Consider the following 20,019-nt stretch of genomic DNA (forward strand, 5'->3'; position numbering starts at 1 on the left):
TCTGGATCCCCTTAACTCTCCTCCACGTCTCCAAGAACTGAGCGTGACACTCAGAGGTGGAGGTATCTGCAGAGCTGCGGGCTGGGAGAAGGTGGCTCGGGAATTCCCAGGTGCTGCTCTCAATCTCGCACCCTCAGGAATGGTGCCATGGACGCCACAGGAATCCCCGAAGCTGGGCGCGCGGGAAGGGAAGGACGAACTCCCCAGATCTGGCCAGGTTCTCTCCCAAATCGCCATAGGCTCCGAGCTCCCTCCTGGGTCAACGAGGACAAGCTAGACGAATCCTAACCCGGCACGGGAAAGGGAGAGAGCCTGGAAGCATGACCCGGGGAACGGTACTCAGCCCCAGAAACAAAAGAAATAGGCTCTCCTCATGCAGCCCGAGGAGTGAGTGACACGGAAAGTGTGGACGCTACCCCAGCTCAAAGATGTGGCCTGGGCTTCAGGCGACGCGCACAGGGCGTCGCACGCGAGAGCCAGGGGGAGGGGTCGGCGCGAGCAAGCGCGGGGTCTCACGCGGCCCGCGGCGCGATGCGCATGCTCCGTCCAGCACCTCGCCGGGCGGGGCGGGAGCCCGGGCGCTCCGAGGCGGGGGGAGGAGCGCTCGCGCAGCCGCCCCTGACGGGAGCGGGCTCGGCCGCTGCTGCAGCGCTCCGCGCCCGGGCCCTGCCGGAGCCGGGTCTAGCATGTGCCGCGGCTCCCGAGCGGCGGCGGCGGCAGCTCCTCTGCAGCAACAGCAGCAGCAGCGGCCGCCATGGCCAAGCCCAGCGCGGAGCTCACCCGCGAGCTGCAAGGTACGAGGCTGCTGTGGTCTCTGGGACGCCCCGTCCGGGAGCATCCCAGACCCAGTGCATTCCTTCCCGCGGTACGCCCCAGCCCTTGTGCCTCCCGCCTACTCCCCACCCCCATGCATCCCGGCTTCAGGGTAGCCCTTGCTTCCCAGCTCGGACATCGCTGTCTCCGGAGCATCCTCCGCTGCCCCTCTCTCGCCTCACGCTATCAGGACCTTCCTTGTCCCGCAGCCGCCTGTCCCGCTCTTCGGTGACAGGTGCAGTCCCGTTGCGCTCCCTGGGGCTGACTCTCAATGCTCCAGGCCCACCCCCCAGCGTGGCATCTAGTCTCCCTTCGGGAGAGACCCCGCTTTCCCGCTGGGAGGGGCCAGTCCCGCCACACCCGGCGTAGGGAACTGCCCCTGGTCCTGACCACGCTTGGCTCCACACCCTCCCTCCTCACGGCCCCGGCCCAGAACTGGCCCTGGAGGGTCCCATAGGAGCCGGACAACACCCAGGTTAGTGGAGCAAAGAAGGGAGACAGGAAGGAAGCCCAAGATTGGAGTTAAAACCAAGAGTAGGGTTTCTGCCGCTCGTCCCTACAGTCCTGCATCCCAGCCTGCCCCCTCGTGCTAACCCCGACCCTCACCTCAAGTCCTCTCATGTTTGCATGGCTCTCAGACTCATGCTAAACCAAGGCCTGATCCCCCAGCACCGCCAGAACCTTGCCTATCAGAGGCAGGAGCAGAGGCTAGCCTACAGACACCTGGACGCTCAAGGATACTCAGAGACATGTTGTACATTAAGATTCCCCACACCTCCACACACACAAGCACAATCATGAGATGTGTGTACACACAGCTTTACAGAAACTGCACCCACTCCCCCACCCCCACCCCCTCACACACACACACTATAGAATATCTGCATGATTTGCTAACAGATGGGGATGGGGCTCATTTAAACACTAACTCCTCCCTACCCCCTGAATCCCCCACACATATACCAGAACTGCCTGGCTCTGTGCCCCTTTTACAACAGCAAGCACAGCAAACTCATTCACACTTCTCCATCCCCATTAGTGTCACACGTAGACTCCCTGACACCTTTAGATGGTGTACACACTCTTGTAGTAAAAGGCAGACACACACACCCAGGACACTAGAATGTAGTCAAAGGGACACCCCCACGTCCCACATACTGACTCACTGTATATGTGACGGCTGCTGTAGTGCATGGGTTGGAATTATCCTTCACACCCTCAGAAGTGTAAGACACACCCTCCCACAAACAGTGGTACTCAGCGACTATCCCCTGACTCAGGGACATCAGAAACCAGAGTTTTCTCCACAGTTTACCCTTCTCTAATAAGAGGAAAATCGCCCAAGAAGGAAGGATGTCTACCGCTGCTCTTTGTCTCTGTTTCTCTCTCCTCCCATCTGGCCCTGCCCCTGCCTCTATCTGAGAGCCCTGGGGAGGTGGGGGAGGGGCTAGCCAGGGTAGGGGGATCTCTGAGCAGGCCCCCACCCACCTGCAGACAGCATCCGGAGGTGCCTGAGCCAAGGGGCTGTGCTCCAACAGCACCGCGTGAAGCTGGAGACCAAGCCCAAGAAGTTTGAGGACCGAGTGCTGGTGAGGGCAGGGAGCCTGGGGGTGGAGGGGGAGATGAGGACAGCAGGGCTGGTGAGGGCAGCAAGACCGGGTGGCAGGGAAGACAGAGGTGGGAGGGGGCTAAGGAGACACAGCTTGGGGAGGACACAGGACTGGACTGGGCTGATGTCCAGAAGCCTAAGATAGGGCATGAGAGAAAAGGAGGACTCTTGGGCAGAGGACCACTGCTGGCAGGGGTTACACACAGGCTAAGGACACTAGAAGGAGCCAAGGAGACTAGGACCCAGGCAGAAGCTCAGCAAGCTGCTGACATTCCTCTCTCTGCAGGCCCTGACCTCCTGGCGCCTCCACCTTTTCCCCCTTAAGGTCCCTGCCAAGGTGAGTTGGGCTGGGGAACGGGAACCCCCAGCATGCTCCCCCCTGGGCCTGGCTATCCAGGCCTTTAGGACAAGCTGAGCCATCCCTGAGCTGAGCCATCCCCGTGCCCTGCCAGGTGGAGAGCTCCTTCAATGTGCTGGAGATCCGCGCCTTCACCACACTCAGCCAGAACCAGGTGAGCACCAGGGCTTGGGACCTGGTGAGTGGGCCAGCCAGGGGAGAAGTCAGTGTCTAAGGCCCTGATGCTCCTTCACCCCCAGATCCTGGTGGAGACGGAGCGTGGCATGGTGAGCATGCGGCTGCCCTCAGCTGAAAGCGTGGACCAGGTGACCCGACATGTGAGCTCCGCCCTCTCCAAGGTCTGCCCTGGCCCTGGGTGAGTGGCAAAGGAGGAACTTCTCAAGCACTTAGACAACAGGGAGACTTCTCCATCCTTCCCTCCTTCCCCTGGACCTGGACTCCTGGGATACCAAGAAGAAAGCTCTCGTGTCCCCACTTGTGCATTTTCCTGGAGATCCAGAAGTTATAACAGGGGAAGCATTGACAGCCTTTTTCCACCCCTCTCTGGGATGGGCTTGTTCACCTTCCAGGTGTCTCATCCGGCGTGGAAATGCAGACACCCCAGAGGGACCCCGAGACACATCCCCCAACTCTGAGACTTCCACATCTACTACTCACAGTGTCTGTGGTGAGGAAACTGGACCTTAACCACCCTGGCCCCTGGCCCATGTCCAGAGCCCTTTGTGAGGGCGGATGGGGGCGTGTATGTCTGCCGACCCTGAGGGCCTCTTGAGCTCTCAGGAGACTCATGGTGTAGCAGGAACACAGATAGTGGCATAAAAAATAACCTTGAGCTTTCCCTGAATCCCAAACCTATTCCCCACCCCCTTCCCTTTCATGGACCCAGCCCATTTCCTATCTCACAGGTGGATTCTCCGAGACCTACGCTGCCCTGTGTGACTACAATGGCCTGCACTGCCGTGAGGAGGTGCAATGGGTGCGTTGGGCTGGGTCCCAGTAGGTGGGCAGTGGGACCCAGAGGGAGGGGGTAGAGGAGGAGGAGGGGAGCAGGTGTGAGCCAGCTCCACCTCTCCAAGGATGTGGACACCATCTACCATGCTGAGGATAACCGGGAGTTCAATCTTTTGGATTTCAGCCACTTGGAGAGCCGGTAAGCAGATGGGCAGAGACTCCACACTCTAATTCCCAGTCTCAGCCCTACCCCTGGCCCTTCCCAGGATTCCCTTCTGGTCCCACCCACACCCACAGCTCTACCTCCCTGACCCTATGCTCCATTGCCACCTACCCATCCATTCTTTCCCCAGCCTGACCACCCCATCCCATTCCTGTCCAGCCACCTGCTCACCAGTTGCCTGCCCACTTCAATCTCTCCACAGGGACTTGGCCTTAATGGTGGCAGCCTTGGCCTACAACCAGTGGTTCACCAAACTCTACTGCAAGGACCTACGGCTGGTAGGGACTAGGAGGGACCAGAGGAGTGGGGTGGAGAGTAGTGCCCTTCCTAGCTCCTGATTGCAGGTCCCCCTCTATCCTCAGGGCTCTGAAGTGCTAGAACAGGTGCTACATACTCTGAGCAAGTCGGGGAGCCTTGAAGAGCTGGTGCTGGACAACGCTGGGCTTAAGACGTGAGGCCAGCCTCCTCCTTGGGCAGTGATGTCCCCTAGATAGTCTTAGGGTTCCAAACCTCAGAGCATGATGGGCCTCTGGACTATCTCTTTCAGCTCCTCACTTTACAGAAGAGGAGACTGAAGCCCAAAGAGGGCACCCAGCAAGTCAGTGATCACACTGGGACTAACACCTAAGCCTCCTGGCCCCCAGCTCCTTGTCCCAGTAGACACCGTGTTCCCTGCCCCATCCCTTTTCCCATCAGCTACTGAGCAGGGTGGGCTGCTCCCCTCTTGAGGACTTGAAGCTGGACTTTGTCTCAGCACAGCATCCCAAGGTGTGGGATGTCCCCAGGTACTCTGGAATGGTGACAAGCTAGCTCTCTGGTAGGCTTCTAGCTTCTCCCTGCTTGTGAAGGCCTCTGACCAATGCAGCCCCAGGCAGGCAGGCAGGCAGGCAGGCAGGCAGGCAGGTGGAGGAGGAGGGGGAAGCCCAGCAGCTGGAACCTGGGGCCTAGCTCAGGCCAAATCCTTCCTACCCTTCCCTGAAGGGACTTTGTCCAGAAGCTGGCCGGGGTGTTTGGGGAGAACAGGAGCTGTGTGCTGCATGCCCTCACTCTGTCCCACAACCCCATCGAGGACAAGGGTGAGCCCCAGCCCTGAATCCTACCCCCCACCACAATGCAGACCACATCCTTGCCCAGAGCCCAGCCCAGATCTGAACAGGGCCTCTCCAGCCTGATTCCAGCCCCTACCCTAGCACCTCCATCCTTGAACCCAGGCCTGTACCCTACTCAAGCCCCCAGTCTGACTCTGCACTACCTGTGGCCACTGCCTGGCCTCTTGCCACTCCCCGTTTCTCTCCATTCCTCAGGTTTCCTCAGTCTGAGCCAACAGCTCCTCTGCTTCCCCACTGGTCTCACCAAACTGTGCCTGGCCAAGACTGCCATTTCCCCTCGAGGTATCCACACCAACTCCTGATTTTTTACATCAACCCTCCCCAAAGGCTTCCTGGGATGTAAAGTCCCTGGGATATACACCCCCACACACTCACACGCCATCCCAGGGATGGAAGAGGGAAGAGGGGCCACATTTGAGGAGCAGGGAAGAGTTGGGGAGTGGGAGAGAGGTGGAGATGTGGACCAATCCAGCCCAGTGCCCACTTGCTCAGGGCTCCAGGCACTGGGCCAGACTTTTGGGGCCAACCCAGCCTTTGCCAGCTCTCTTCGATACCTGGACCTAAGCAAGAACCCTGGGCTGCTCGCTACAGATGAAGCCAATGTAAGTCCATGGAACATGGTCTCAAGCCCCCGCAGAAGTATGTTCAAGCTTCAGGGCCTGAGAGGCTTCTGCTGCATGGCCTCTGGGAATGGAAGGGCTCCATCACCTCTTTTCCTTGCAGACCCTCTGTCCTTCCTTCCCCAGGCTCTCTACAGTTTCCTGGCCCAGCCCAATGCCCTGGTGCACCTGGACCTGTCAGGGACTGACTGTGCCATTGACTTGGTGAGGGGTTGGGGACTTGGGAGTCCAGGGTGGGTCTCTGCCTCACCACTCTTCCTGAGTCCAGAAGCAGGAGTAGGAGGAGTATCTGGTTAATAGGAACAGGGCAGAGCTGGTGGGATGACTTCAGGTTCAGGTGAACTGTAAAAGCAATGACTGTAGCTCACCTGAACAACTCTTTATCCAGCCCACTGCTCAGGGTTGTGCTGGCTGCGCCTGACAGCCAGCCCTCACTCCATTCACTGCACTGTGGGCCCTACACACAGTGCCAGCTACATCCTCCAGGAGGAAAGAAAGCTTTCCCTAACTTGAACAAAGTCACCTTATAAATTCGTGTTGACCCTAACTTTATATATCTACTGTATTTGAGTCTCTCCACCACCATTGGGTGGCACAAAAAATTGAGTGCACAAACCTCCAAACCAAAAGGTTAGCAGTTCAAACCCAACAAGAGGCACCTTGGAAGATAGGCCTATGATCTGCTTCTGAAAGGTCACAGCCTTGAAAACCCTCTAGAGCAGCTCTACTCTGCACACATGGGATCAACTGGAGTCAGAATCAACTCCACAGCCACTAACGACAATCACCACCACCACCACCACCACCCTCCTGGAGGCCAAGCAGGGAATAGACCCACTTACCACAAATGGGAAAACTGAGGCTCTAACAGGCTAAGTATGAGGGCAGTGGTAGAACTGTCACCTTCTATGCAGGACACTCGGGAAGCTCTGGTAGCATAGTGCCTAAGGCACTTGACTGCTAACCAGAAGGCTGGCGGTTCAAACCCCCCAGCCAATCCTCGGAAGGAAGATGGGGCAATCTACTTCCGTAGTGATACTGCCTCAGAAACCCAAGGAGGGGTCGCTATGAGTCGGGTCCAGCTCCATGGCACAAAACAACAACAACAACATGCAGGACACTCAGCTTTGATTCCCAACCAATACCACCTATCAGTTGGAACTTGCGTGTTGCTATGATGCTGAATAGGTTTCAGCAGAGCTTCCTAAGATAGAATAGGAAGAAAGGCCTGGCAATCTACTTCCAAAAATCAGCCAATGAAAATCCTATGAGTCGCAACGGTCCTATCCTCACCCACACCGGACTGGGCAGCTTATTGTTCTGGGTAAGTGACTCAATGGCAGGTATCAACAACAACAAACTCAGGCAAACAGGCTGGCTGACCTTAGAGAGTGAAGAACCAGGCTTTGATGGGAAAAGAGGAAGGAAGTCCTCGCCCCATCCCTCCTAACACCACTCCCAGCCCCTAAGACCTACCATGTCTCTCCCCACAGCTTCTGGGTGCCCTGCTCCATGGCTGCTGCTCCCACCTTACCTACCTCAACCTGGCGCGCAACAGCTGCTCCCACAGGTAGGAGGAGGCAGGAATGCATTGAGGGGTAGGACAAGCCATGGTGTCCCCTTACTAATCCTAGGGGTCTCCCCAGGAAGGGCCGGGAGGCCCCACCAGCCTTCAAGCAGTTCTTCAGCAGCGCCTACACACTGAGCCACGTCAACCTGTCAGCCACACGGTTGCCCCTGGAGGCCCTCAGGTCGGGTGGGTGCAGGATTGGGGGGGCTGTCGGAGGGAACCACAGGGGGCTGGCGGTTAGGGGTAAAAGCAGGCCTACTGACCTTCCTCTTGCAGGGCACTGCTCCAGGGCCTCTCCCTCAACAGTCATCTCAGTGATCTGCACTTGGACCTCAGCAGCTGTGAGGTGAGCCGCAATACCCCAATCCCACAGCCTGCCTCCCACCCATCACCCCTTTCTTCATTTCTGTGATTAAGTCAAACCCCCTCGGAAGGAAGGTTGGGCAATCTTCTTCTGTAGTGATATCGCCTCGGAAACCCAAGGAGGGGTCGCTGTGAGTCGGATCCGACTTGACAGCAGTGAGTTTGGTTTGGTTTTGGTTTTTAAGTCAAACCCTGGCTCCATCTTGCCTCTGTGCTACCCCTCTGTGATGCTCTCCAACTCTGCCATGCCTCTGCTTTCCAGCTCAGTCTGTGGTCTGGGTTCCTCTTTCCAGAGGCCATTCATCTGGAGCCCCAGTATATCCCCACTTAAAGCTTTTGGATGAGATATACCAAGCTTTCCCACCAGGGGGCAGGAGCAAGCTGTTTTAGGAGCATCCACCTTGAGAATTTTCTTTCTGAAGGGGTGAGAGCCCTAGAGGAGGATCTAATGGGAAGATGGGGTCTCTACGGTCTTGCCCGGGTCGCCTCAGTGACCTGGTGTGATCTTGAGTCCTGGTATGACATTAAAGTTTCCCCATCTCCCACGCCAACTCCTACCTCCTCCATCCCACTGTGTCCTTGCAGCTCCGCTCAGCAGGAGCCCAGGCCTTGCAGGAGCAGCTGGGGGCTGTCACCTGTGTGGGGAGCCTGGACCTGTCGGACAATGGTGAGTGGTGGTGCCTCCTTTCTCTCGGAACCATTTGGGGGCAGGGCCTGAAGCATGAGGCAGAAACCCTGAGGAGAGTCCAGTGAGCCTCAGGCCTCAAGGCCATGTCTCTCCCATCTACTGGACAGGGTTTGACTCAGACCTCCTGACACTGGTACCTGCACTTGGCAAGAACAAGTCCCTCAAGCACCTCTTCCTGGGCAAGAACTTCAATGTCAAGGCCAAGTGAGACCCCTCCCCATGCCCACAGACCCTTTCCCCATCATCCACCCATCCTCCTGGCTTATTGTATGACCTCTGGCCCACTACCTCACTCAAGCCACCTCTCTTCTCCAATAGTATCACCCCTCCCCCCTCCCTTCTATTCTGAGCCCCACCTCCCCACAGGACCCTGGAGGAGATCCTCCACAAGCTGGTGCAGCTGATCCAAGAAGAGGACTGTGTGAGTGGCTGGGGCTAGGAGGGGACTGCAGTGGCAGGGGGCTGCCAGGACTAGGCCCTACCCCCTCACCACTTGCCCACACAGTCCCTGCAGTCACTGTCGGTGGCAGACTCCCGGCTGAAGCTTCGCACCAGCATCCTCATCAATGCCCTGGGCAGCAACACCTGCCTGGCGAAGGTGGATCTGAGTGGCAATGGCATGGAGGACATTGGGGCCAAAATGCTGTCTAAGGCTCTGCAGATAAACTCCTCGCTAAGGTGGGACCCATACCTGGACCCCATGACCTAGAGACCAGCCCCCCCACACACACATACACACACACTCTCCCTGCTTGCTCTGTACCCAAGCTTCCAGGAAACCCCAGCCCCAAAGGCATCTCTGAGTCAGACTCATTTCCCAGGAAAGGAGGAAGGGCTGCAGAGAAGGTTGGGTCTTTGACCGCTAATAGGTACCTAGGAGTAACAAGCTTATTATACTCACCCTCCTCCCAGAACTATCCTATGGGATCGGAACAATACATCTGCCTTAGGCTTCTTGGACATCGCAAGGGCCCTGGAGAGGTGAGTGGACCAGGGCCCCCGGCCTCCCTGTGGCTAGACCACATCTAGGCCTGAGGTACTCCAGCCCCTCCCCAGCCTGCTTGACCTAACCACACATGGAAGGGCCATGGAAAATGGACTGGGCCAGAAAGTAGAAGATTGAGAGGTTGGAAAGGCAGAGAAATGGTCAGCAGGTCTTTGGGGTAAAGCACCCTCCCCTCCTCCCCTGTTCACCCACCCACCTGTGCTACTATATCCCACAGCAACCACACACTGCGCTTCATGTCCTTCCCTGTGAGTGACATCTCCCAAGCCTACCGCAGTGCTCCTGAGCGAACTGAGGACATCTGGCAGAAGGTGTGGCCTAGGCTGGGTGGAAGAGCAAGGGACAGGGGGCAGCCCCCATCCCCAGTCCCTGACCCTGCCCACCCTCACCATCTCCAGATCCAGTGGTGCCTGGTGAGGAACAACCACTCCCAGACGTGCCCCCAGGAACAGGCCTTCAGGCTGCAGCAGGGCCTGGTGACCAGCAGCGCCGAGCAAGTAAACGTTTCCCTCTGGGACACATGGGCATGGGGCTTGCAGGACAAGGGTGTTATGTGATAGAGCACATGGGGAGGAGGAATGAAAGAGGCATCTCAGGGTGCCCACAACTGGACTGAGCCCTGCATGCAAGAGAGCAAAAAGACAGGACATTCAGAATACTGGCCCCAGACATAAGCAAGCACTTGGGCAGATGGCAGACAGCAGGGGATCCACAGACAAGGGGTACACAGGACTATGGGAGCTCAACTAGTATTCAAGTCTGCACCCCAAGAAGGAGTGAAAGAATAGGCTATGCAGGGACATCACCTCTACCACTGTCAGGGCCAGCCCAGAAACGGGCACCTGGTACCCACCTGGGAAGATGGGCATGCCTGGCCACGCCCTGACACTCCTGCTGGCTACTGCAGATGCTGCAGCGGCTGTGCGGGCGTGTTCAGGAGGAGGTACGGGCCCTGAGGCTGTGCCCCCTGGAGCCCGTGCAGGACGAGCTGCTCTACGCTCGGGATCTCATCAAGGATGCCAAGAACTCCCGGGCGGTGAGCACTCCCAGCTCCATCCACCCTTCCCTGACAGGCAGCAGAACCTAAGAAGGCCAGCCAAATGAACCTAGGAATGTGAAGACCCTGCCCCATCCATCTTTCCTCCTAGCCCAGGGTCCCCAGGGAGCTTGTAAGGCCTGATCCTGATTTTCTGACTATGGCTCCTTCCTTCCTCAGCTGTTTCCCAGCCTCTATGAGCTGGGCCATGTGCTGGCCAATGATGGGCCTGTGCGACAGAGGCTGGAGTCAGTAGCCAGTGAGGTGTCCAAAGCTGTGGACAAGGAGCTGCAGGTAAGTCCTGGAGGAAGAAGGCCAGGGTGGGTAGCCCACTGAAGACCAAGGCCCTAGACCAAGGGGTCCAGTCTGAGCAGGAGATTACCGGAGGGCAAGAAGGAAATGCACAGGGTTGAGACCACCCACACTCCCACTGTGCCAAGGCACTGCTACAAAATCAAGCTTAGCTATTTTTTCTGCTAGCTTCAACCCTGGCCCTTGAACTCTAACCTCTCTCCTCTAGATTCCAATCTTTGACCTCTCATTCAGCCTATAATAGGGTAGAAGGAATGTTGACCAGAAAGTGGGAAAGCCTTATGTTCAAGCCTTTGCCATTAACTGGCCTGTGACCTTAGGCGGGTCCCTAGGTCCAGCTATATGGGGCTGGGATACACAGGCTAAAGTCTTTGCCACTGGGCGCCATCTCTGAGCCTGCTTCTTGGGGCCCTGGCCTCCCTTCCCCCCATTCTAGGTGATCCTAGAGTCCATGGTCAGCCTAACTCAGGAGTTATGCCCTGTGGCCATGCGTGTGGCGGAGGGGCACAACAAGATGCTGAGCAATGTCGCAGAGCGCGTCACTGTGCCCCGGAACTTCATCCGAGGGGCACTGTTGGAGCAGGCGGGCCAGGACATTCAGAACAAGCTGGAGTGAGAGTTGGCGGACAGGGCTGGTGGGGGGTCTGGATTTGGCCCAGAGCACTTAGGGACTTGGGGCCCTGGAGCTATCAGTAATGAATAATGAATGGCACAATGTCCGTTTCTATGGATAAATCTTTAACCAAATGCAACCTTGCTATTTAGGGTCTGACTGGTCTTTGCCCTAGAAATCTAAGTGCTGAGTTTGGATTGAGGAGCCAGGACTGCACACACACATAGGTGTCCACACACATACCCACATACACTAGGAATCCCCTCTCAGAAACAAAGCCCAGCCTCCTCTGAGGTGTAGGCAAAGAAAAGTGATATGAAGCAGATGGAGAGACTTATACTCTCCCCTTCCCACAGCTTTCATTGCCCCGGAGAGTTCTTTCATGCCAAGTCTGGGTACCGCCACTCAAAGCAAAGGAAAATAATCACACATGCCCATACAACCAGACTCAAAAATCCTAGCCTCTGCTCTTACAGTAGCTTCCAACAGGGTTTACTCAGCCCCCCAATTTACCTAGTTGTGTTCCCTTGGAGTTCCAAGCATCTGACCTAGAACCCCTTCCTCTTCTTTCTCCTTAAAATCCTCTTTGCCCACTCTCGCCATGTACATGCATCTAGTCTGGTGGAACTGGTGGTTGGGACTGGGTGTTTGGTTATGGAAACATGTGTTGTAGACCTGAGGCACCACTACAGAAACCATATTCTCCATGGACATCCAGACTAGCTAGCCCATACTCTGGGACATCCGGGAGGTAAGGGGCTGAGGCTCAGAGGCAGGGCAGGAGTTGGCTGAGCTGCTCCACCTATGCCCACAGTGAAGTGAAGCTCTCGGTTGTCACCTACTTGACCAACTCCATAGTGGATGAGATCCTGCAGGAGCTATACCACTCCCACAAGAGTCTGGTGAGGCTTGTGAGCCCAGGCCAGGCTTGGGCGTGCCCTCCATCCCTCATCATCCTATTACCCTGACCATCTTTCCTTCTCAAGGCCTTGGGAGGTGGGCAGCTTCCTTGAGATCCTGTTCATACCTGTCCTTCCCCAGGCCCGGCACCTAGCCCAGCTAAGGACACTATCAGATCCACAAGAGGGACCAGGCCAAGGGCAAGATCTGTCCTCCCGGGGCCGAGGCCGGAGCCATGACCATGAGGAGACCACAGATGATGAACTTGGGACCAATATTGTGAGTCCCTATACCCCTCTCCTCTCCTTAACCTGGGCTCTACCCCTGGTCCTGCAGCAGACTGTCCCCTTCCACTTCTCTGGACTCCATGCTTCACCCGTTCTGGCCCTGGTCTCATCCCCAGCCCCAACCTAGTTCACCCTCTTGCCTCCTCCCAACCCCTCAACCACCTGAGGAAGGAGAGGCAGATGAACTCCAAAAAGAAACCTTTATGAGGAGTAGAGGCTGCAGTTGAGGAGGATCCTGGAATTTGTGATCTGACCCCACCACTCGTCTCTGTGTCTACAGGACACCATGGCCATCAAAAAACAGAAACGCTGCCGCAAGATCCGCCCAGTATCTGCCTTCATTAGTGAGTCCCCCAGATTCAATTCTAATGTACTCCAGGCTCCCATACCTTTCTTAGGCCCTGTTCCTCTTTCTGTTTTCTCTGTCCTTCCATCTTTCTTTCTCCCTGTCCCTTCTGCTAGTCCCTCTAATGCTGCTCTCCCCACAGGTGGGAGCCCTCAGGACATGGAAGGCCAGCTGGGGAGCCTGGGAATCCCCCCAGGCTGGTTCTCAGGCCTCGGGGGCAGCCAGCCCACAGCTAGTGGCTCCTGGGAAGGTCTATCTGAGCTGCCTACTCATGGCTATAAACTAAGGCATCAAACACAAGGGAGGCCCCGGCCCCCCAGGACCACCCCTCCAGGACCTGGCCGGCCCAGTGTGAGTCTCTACGGCCTCCCAGGAGGACAACTTTCACTTAGCAAAAGCACAATCAGGTGTTCTAGCTTCAGGACACAAATGCCAGAGACACACCTTGGGGAACTGGCAGGGGCCTGGCAGGCCACCAAACAAGAGGAGGGATTATCCAGTTTGGATGGGAGCTAGATGTTGTTACAAATAGGAAACTGCTGTCTCCCAGACAGTGGTAGTTCTCATTTTGGTGAAGGATGGAGCCAGAAGCCACCAAATCAAGGAATGCCCAAGTGGGCTAAAGTCTACGTTTCCATGGAGCCAAAAAAAGGCAAACTCCATGTCCAAAGGGGAAGGCCCCAAATGGCATAGGAGTGGGCCTTCCTGACCTAGATTAGGTAGCCAACAGGACTTTGCTCTCAGCAGGTACCAGTGCCTGGGACTCGTCAAGAGAATGGGATGGCCACACGCCTAGATGAGGGACTAGAGGACTTCTTCAGTCGAAAGGTCATGGATGAAAGTTCCAGGTGTGATGCCTAGATACACTCACATTTTCAGCAGGCCCTGAGACATTGGAAGGGTTCCTTGTGTCCTCTCCATTGACAATTTCCCAAAGCCATTCTCTCTGGGACATTTCCCCCACAATCTCCTCCTTCCTTCCCCATCTAGTTCTTGGCTTCCATGACCTCTGAATCTCCCCATGACAGCTGGAAAGAATGGGGTCAGAATGAACCACCACAGTGGGATTGTGGAGACAGAGTTGGGGTGGGAGGTGGCTGGCAGAAGGCCCTGGGATGAGATGATGGTTAGTGGAATGTAAAGAGCCCTGAAGGTAATGTCTCTGTCACTGCCTGAGACAGACCCTCTCCCCTCAGCATCTGTTCAAAGGAACTGTGTCACTTGGAGAAGCTGAGAGAAGGAGATGTGGGGGAAGGTGCCTGAGAGGAAAGAATCAATTTGAGGGAAAGAGGCTGCTAAAGGATTATGACAGGGAAGGTGAGGCCACTATCTCCCAAGAGAACTGAGAGGAAAAGGGTTACAGCCCAGCAAGAGAATAGATAAGAGGAAAGCTGAATGTGTATTAGGCCCAGACCAGGACCCCCACCAATCTGGATGGACCCTGAGTGACTTCTGGCAGATGAATAATATTTATCACTAACTCACCCCTGACTCTACCCAGCTACCCCCGGACCCTAAGGACCCTTCGACCAGGCCTCTCAGAGCCACCGTTGCCTCCACTCCAGAAGAAGAGGCGCCGAGGCCTGTTTCACTTCCGGAGACCTCGGAGCTTCAAGGGGGAGAGGGGGCCTGGGTCCCCCACCACGGGGCTCCTCCTCCCTCCACCCCCACCCCCACCCCCGACTCAGGAGAGCCCCCCAAGCCCAGACCCCACAAGCCTTGGCAATAACTCCTCCCCCTGCTGGAGCCCAGAGGAGGAGAACAGTCTCCTCCCTGGATTTGGAGGTGGCCGGGGACCTTCCTTCCGCAGGAAGATGGTAAGTAAGCCAGAGGGTGCTGTGTCTTCCACTTCTGTCACCCCACACATAAACCTCTTCCCCCCTACCCACCCAAGACGATGAATAGGAGAAGTCTAGAGTTTCTAGGGAACTTTGGTCATTCCAATTCCCCTCTCCTGGAGAGTGGAAGAAGACATGGCAGCCCAGAGCATGCTGGGAGTGTTGTATGCAAATGAGGGAAGTGGAAGGGGCTCCTGCAATGGATGGCCTGAGCGGGGCTTTCCCCCAACCCCTGAGACTGGGGACTAGGGCAGAGGTGGAGGTGTGGGGGTGCAAGCTCCAGCTCCTCCTACCAGTGGAGCCCCTTCTCCATCTGGAGCTATGCATATAAACATGAGACTTTGTTCCAGGGCACAGAGGTGTCAGAACCAGGGGAGGGGGGCCCTGCCCCTGGGGCATCACAACAGCCAACTCGAGTACCCGGAGTTACCCTTCCTGGATTGGGAAGAGCAAAGGGTTGGAGCTTCGATGGGAAACGAGAGGTAAGAGGAGCCTGGGGCAAAGCACTGATGATCCTGCATTCTTGTCTACCACCCATCCTTCCTGCTCCTCCATCCTTGGTGGTTCAGTGGAGTGAGCATATGTTAGCTGCAGCCCTGCCTCTGCCACACACGTGACATGGAATCCTGGACAAGTCACTTAACCTTTTGGAGTCTCTACTTCCTTGTTATTAATAAGGCCATAAAAATACCTCTAGAACTACATTTCCCAAATGTTGGTGACTTGATTTTTATCTTTTCTACTTACCACTTGTATTATTTTTATTTAATGTTCTTATTTATATTAACTCATTTTTTTAAATTTAGTCTAGATCTAAACATTGTCATCTTTAAAACTGCAGAATTTTTATACTAGCTGTTTTATCTACTACACATAAAATAAACTTATACATACTAAGATAACAGTATTTTCATTTGTGAATCAACTTAAACTATTTCTTGTGCTCCTAGGGAGGCATTGGTGCCCCTCTTTGGGAAACACAGTCTGAGTATCTGGTAGTTAATAACATGAGATGCTAGAGCAGAAGTCCCTTGTCGGCTGCAGGGGCTGTACTCTTAGAGGGTACTTTCCTTATAACCTCACTCAGCTGCTTTTCAGGATATAGGCCCAGACCTAGAGGGCAGCACCCAGGCTTGGCAGAAACGGCGCTCTTCAGATGATGCAGGTGAGAACAGTCACCCTCACTCTTCCTTTGACCCTTCCCTTAGAGGCCCCTCCTAATTTCCCTTTCCCTCTTTCCCATCCCTTACTTTCAATCCACTTACAGGGCCTGGAGCCTGGAAGCCCCCACCACCACCCCAAAGTACCAAGCCAGGCTTCAGCGCCATGCGCCGAGCAGAGGCCACATGGCACATAGGTATGGAAACCCTCTTCTTGGGCAGCAGCACTGAAGGCCCAGGGTCCAAAGAAATAGAAGCCATGGCCCCTGTGTTAAGGGATTTACAATCAAGGTGGGGCAGTGAGAAGTCCACACAGTGAAAATTTTTAAGTATATTTACAAACCTACACCTCAAAGAGATAAATAACAACCTATACCAAAGAAAAATTCTACAGAACAAAAGTGACCCCTTCCCTTCACTTAGGAGCTCTGGTGATGTAGTGCCTAAGGCATTTGACAGCAAACCAGAAGGTTGGCGGTTCAAACCCACCAGCCACTTCTCAGAAGGAAGATTGGACAATCCACTTCCGTAGAAATACCACCTCAGAAACCCAGGGAGGGGTCGCTATAAGTCAGATCCGACTTGACAGCAGTGAGTTTGGGGTTTTTTTTGTTTCCCTGCACTTTGTCACAAGGCTTTCTGGATGGTTCAGATGAATCCTCTAGGGCATGTGTCAACTCTGGTCACTGTCAGTAGTCTCTAGAAAAAAAGCCTCTCTCTGCACCTTAGCTGGAAAGAGGGTTGCCAAGCCAGGAAGCTGACAAGCACCAGCTACACCAGACCTACCTCAAATATTCCAGCCTGCTCCAAAATAATTCACCAGTCCATCCCCAGATCACTCAGAAAGGTGCCTCCAGAAGGTCACACGTGAGCAAGAGCCCCGGCTGGGAAGTCAATAACCTGAGTGTTAGTCCCAGTTCAGCCACCACCAGCCATGTTGACCTTAAGTCACTTAACTTCTAGTTTCATGACTCTGGAGAAATAAAGCGGAGGGAAGATTATTTAGGTATGACACTTCCCTTCTGCTAGGTTCAGAACACCTTTCACTTAGGAGGAAACTAGAGAAAAGCTGGTCAAGTCAGTAGCAGCTTAAGTTCACACACACCTGGAATATGACCCTCTGATACTATTGACGTGGATAAAATCTCCCTGTCGACATGGATACCCACTCATCTCCCCCATCCCCACCCATCCAGGCCAGGGCATCAGGGCTGGAATGAGCTAAGAGATGAGCACACAGGTCTGGCTTGGGCCCATGTCACACACTCCCCATTGTACCGTTCTGCCCTGCCCCTCCCTCCCTCCTGGCACAGCCAGGCTCAACCTAAGAAGCTTGGCAGTGCCCATGCTGCTGTCCTATCCTCCAAGGCCAACCCATCACTTGGATCATCATTGCTGATTTTCCCATCCCACTCAGAGAATAGCTAAGCCACCCAAAGCAGGACTTCATCTTTCATTTGGGAGACCATAGTAGTCAGATCTAACATACACATACCCCTACTGTCAGCACCCCCCAGATCTCTCTCACAGATACTTTACAGATACGCACACAGACAATATAATATGCTCCAGGTATCACACACTTAGGCTCACTGACATAAAGCCATGGGGGCAAAAGGGAAGGGTGCCAGGGCACCTCTCCTCAAGGCTCTCACCATTCCATTAGACTGGCAGACAAGAGTTCTGGGAAAGTCAGGCTGCAGCCTTGGCAGGGCCTGGGACACTGCGGTCCTGGTTGAGCAGCCATGCCGTGGACCCAATACATCCTGGGCGCTGGCTCTACTCCAGTAGGAAAGGGCTTGGGGTCCTGTTCTGTGAGAAGGGCAGCCTGGCCAGAGGCCCTTTCAGAGGCAATGGGTTCAGAATGATCTTGTGGACCAAGGGCTAAGGAAATGTGGGAGCAGAAGGGAACATTGAGGGCAGAGATGTGGGAGCAGGTGGGCTTGGAGGGGAAAAGTCCTGTTGTCCATGGGGGGTAGGAAGTGGTATGCAAGAATGCCTTTTCCAGCAGTTTCTCCTCTTTCCCCACCCCAGCTGAGGAAAGTGCTCCCAACCACAGCTGCCAGAGCCCCAGCCCAGCCTCCAGAGACAGGGAGGAGGAGAAGGAAGGGGCTTTGTTCCCAGAGAGGACAGCTCCAGCTAGGAATGCCAAGGTGAGGGCTGGCAAGGTGGGTAGGGAAGGCAGCATCACAAGGCAAAGGGACTAACTGACCCAGCATCTTCCTTCCTTCGCCAGCTGCAGGAGCCCCCTTTAGCTCCACGGCCCCCTAAGCCAGTGGCTGTACCCAGAGGCCGCCGGCCCCCCCAGGAGCCAGGGGGCAGGGAGGAGGCTGAGGCTGGGAATGCAGCCCTAGGAGTGAACAAACCCCGGCTAAGGCTGGGCTCACAGCAAGACCAAGAGGAAACGGAGGACCAAGGTCTACCACCCTGGCTGGTGGGGAGAGGGGTGCTTCAGGGCACCTCCGGGACCTTGCTGTGCAGCTCAGCTCCCCTTCTGGGTGTAGAACAAGCATGTGGGTGCTCATGTGCCAGGCCTGCCTCGACTGTCATTTCAGTGGCCCCTGACCCAGGCCGCCGGACTGCCCCACTGAAGCCCAAAAGGACGCGGCGAGCACAGTCCTGTGACAAGCTGGAGCCTGATCGGAGGCGGCCCCCTGACCCTGCAGGTGGCAGTGGGGAAGGTGAGAGGCGGGAGGTCCCTTGCCCACCCATCTGTCCAACGTGCCCACATACACCCTCCAGGATGGATTTCCCTGCCCAGGAAACAGTGGTCCTTGAATTTGTCCCCAGCAGGAACCAGTGAGCCGGGAACAGACTGACACTCGCAGCAACACCCTCCCCAGCCCACCTCTCTACATGTGCCTCACAAGGACTCAGACACCCCCCATTTACCCCATACCCCCAGGCTTTTCTGCCAGGCCCCCACCCCCAAGGGGGCGGGGCAGGGTGAGGCTCAGGGGAAGCAGGAGTTGGGGGACAAGAAGGGAGGGAGCAACCTGGAGAGAGGGGTGCTCGCTGCCTCATTCTGCAGAGAACTTGGGGTGGGGCCTGTCTCCTCCCCTCCCCCAGAAGGGTGGATCTCTGTCCCTCTAGCCCCAGGGGGCTCTCTCCCCACTTGTACAGAATAAAAAACAAAATCACTACCTGCCTTGAGTCTCTGCTGCCTTTCCTACTCACTGCCCCCACCCCTCACCATCTGCTCCTCTTCCCACAAGCCCCTGGAGCTCAGTCATAGTCAGGGGAAAATGGAGGAAAGCCCTATGGGGATGAGACTTGGGGGGTGGGGATGCTTTGAGAGAAGAAGAAAGGAAGGAACTTGCACAGAGCTCCAGAGAACTGCCAGATGGGAAGGGGACTGATAATTCCCCAAGCCAGGGTGGGAGTTATGTGCAGGGTCAGGGCTAAGCTGGCTGGATGGAAATGACAGAAGCCAACTCTGTTGTGTGTCCTGCTTCAGAGAATGTGGTGGAGTTGGAAGACACCGGTGTACTGGGAGGAGACTTGGGAGTAGTGATGTGTGTTGACACATACTCACTAATGGTAGAATTAAATGATGTTGTGTCATCCTGAGATTTCAGGACTCAGAAATCTTAACAGTAGAGTGGCCTATAGGTGAGCAGAAGTGCCCATGGTGTAAGATCAATAATTAAATAATTGTTTCCCCTTGGCGTACTAGCAAATACTACCAAATACTTGGCATTCAAGACTCTGATTAAAGGGGTCCTCTGCTGTGAAGCCATAACTGATGTCCTCCTACTACTCATCCATCTGATCTAATCCCTCCCTCATTGTATCCCTACTGCATCCTGAACAGGCTCATAACTGCACCTGCCATACTAAATTACATTTGTGTATTGGCCTATCACCTCTCTGTGTCTGTCTATTCTATGTACAAGTCAACCTTCCCCAGGGGTGGGTGCTGTCTCTTAATCACCTCTGTAGCCCCAGAACATGGCACAGTGCCTGACACACAGAACATAGTAATTGTCTGCTACCTTAACATAGGAGTCCCTGAGTAGTGCAGTTAACACATTCGGAGGTTCAAGTCCACCCAGAGGCACCTTGAAAGAAAGGCCTGGTGATCTACTGGTGAAAAATCAGCCAGTGAAAACCCTATGAAGGAAAAAAAAAAAAAAAAAAAACACACACTATGGAAGATAGTTCTACTCTGACACATATGGAGGGTAAGCAGCTAAGAGGCTGGAAGGTGATGGTCC

The 20,019-nt window shown here is 55.3% G+C and overlaps 1 protein-coding gene across 1 annotated transcript; it reads left to right on the plus strand.

Annotated features, from left to right (window-relative positions):
• Positions 1-754: 754 nt before the first annotated feature.
• CARMIL3 (capping protein regulator and myosin 1 linker 3) lies at positions 755-18,621 on the plus strand. Its single transcript, XM_007949196.2, has 40 exons — positions 755-794; positions 2,308-2,402; positions 2,709-2,759; positions 2,875-2,934; positions 3,020-3,135; positions 3,350-3,447; positions 3,686-3,756; positions 3,857-3,930; positions 4,157-4,232; positions 4,317-4,405; positions 4,936-5,030; positions 5,259-5,345; positions 5,556-5,665; positions 5,810-5,887; positions 7,177-7,253; positions 7,330-7,434; positions 7,530-7,599; positions 8,202-8,283; positions 8,412-8,508; positions 8,671-8,725; positions 8,810-8,982; positions 9,217-9,285; positions 9,528-9,621; positions 9,709-9,807; positions 10,218-10,346; positions 10,527-10,640; positions 11,095-11,270; positions 12,086-12,173; positions 12,313-12,450; positions 12,739-12,802; positions 12,947-13,155; positions 13,552-13,652; positions 14,306-14,621; positions 14,993-15,124; positions 15,741-15,807; positions 15,910-15,999; positions 17,837-17,955; positions 18,039-18,219; positions 18,358-18,468; positions 18,596-18,621. Exons 1-40 carry the CDS (start codon positions 755-757, stop codon positions 18,619-18,621), a joined length of 4,122 nt encoding a protein of 1,373 aa, XP_007947387.1.
• Positions 18,622-20,019: the final 1,398 nt, after the last annotated feature.

Source organism: Orycteropus afer, unplaced genomic scaffold, assembly GCF_000298275.1.
Source record: "Orycteropus afer afer isolate SDZICR_OR568_19922 unplaced genomic scaffold, OryAfe1.0 scaffold00243, whole genome shotgun sequence".
NCBI classification, from domain to species: Eukaryota; Metazoa; Chordata; class Mammalia; order Tubulidentata; family Orycteropodidae; genus Orycteropus; species Orycteropus afer.

What these genes read in the sequence shown, in the direction of transcription:
- CARMIL3 (XM_007949196.2), top strand. Translation starts at nt 755, where the DNA reads ATGGCCAAGCCCAGCGCGGAGCTCACCCGCGAGCTGCAAG. An exon ending in TGGACCTCAGCAGCTGTGAG is followed by an intron (nt 7,600 to 8,201) that starts GTGAGCCGCAAT and finishes GTGTCCTTGCAG; the next exon opens with CTCCGCTCAGCAGGAGCCCA. An exon ending in CTGTGGACAAGGAGCTGCAG is followed by an intron (nt 10,641 to 11,094) that starts GTAAGTCCTGGA and finishes CCCCCATTCTAG; the next exon opens with GTGATCCTAGAGTCCATGGT.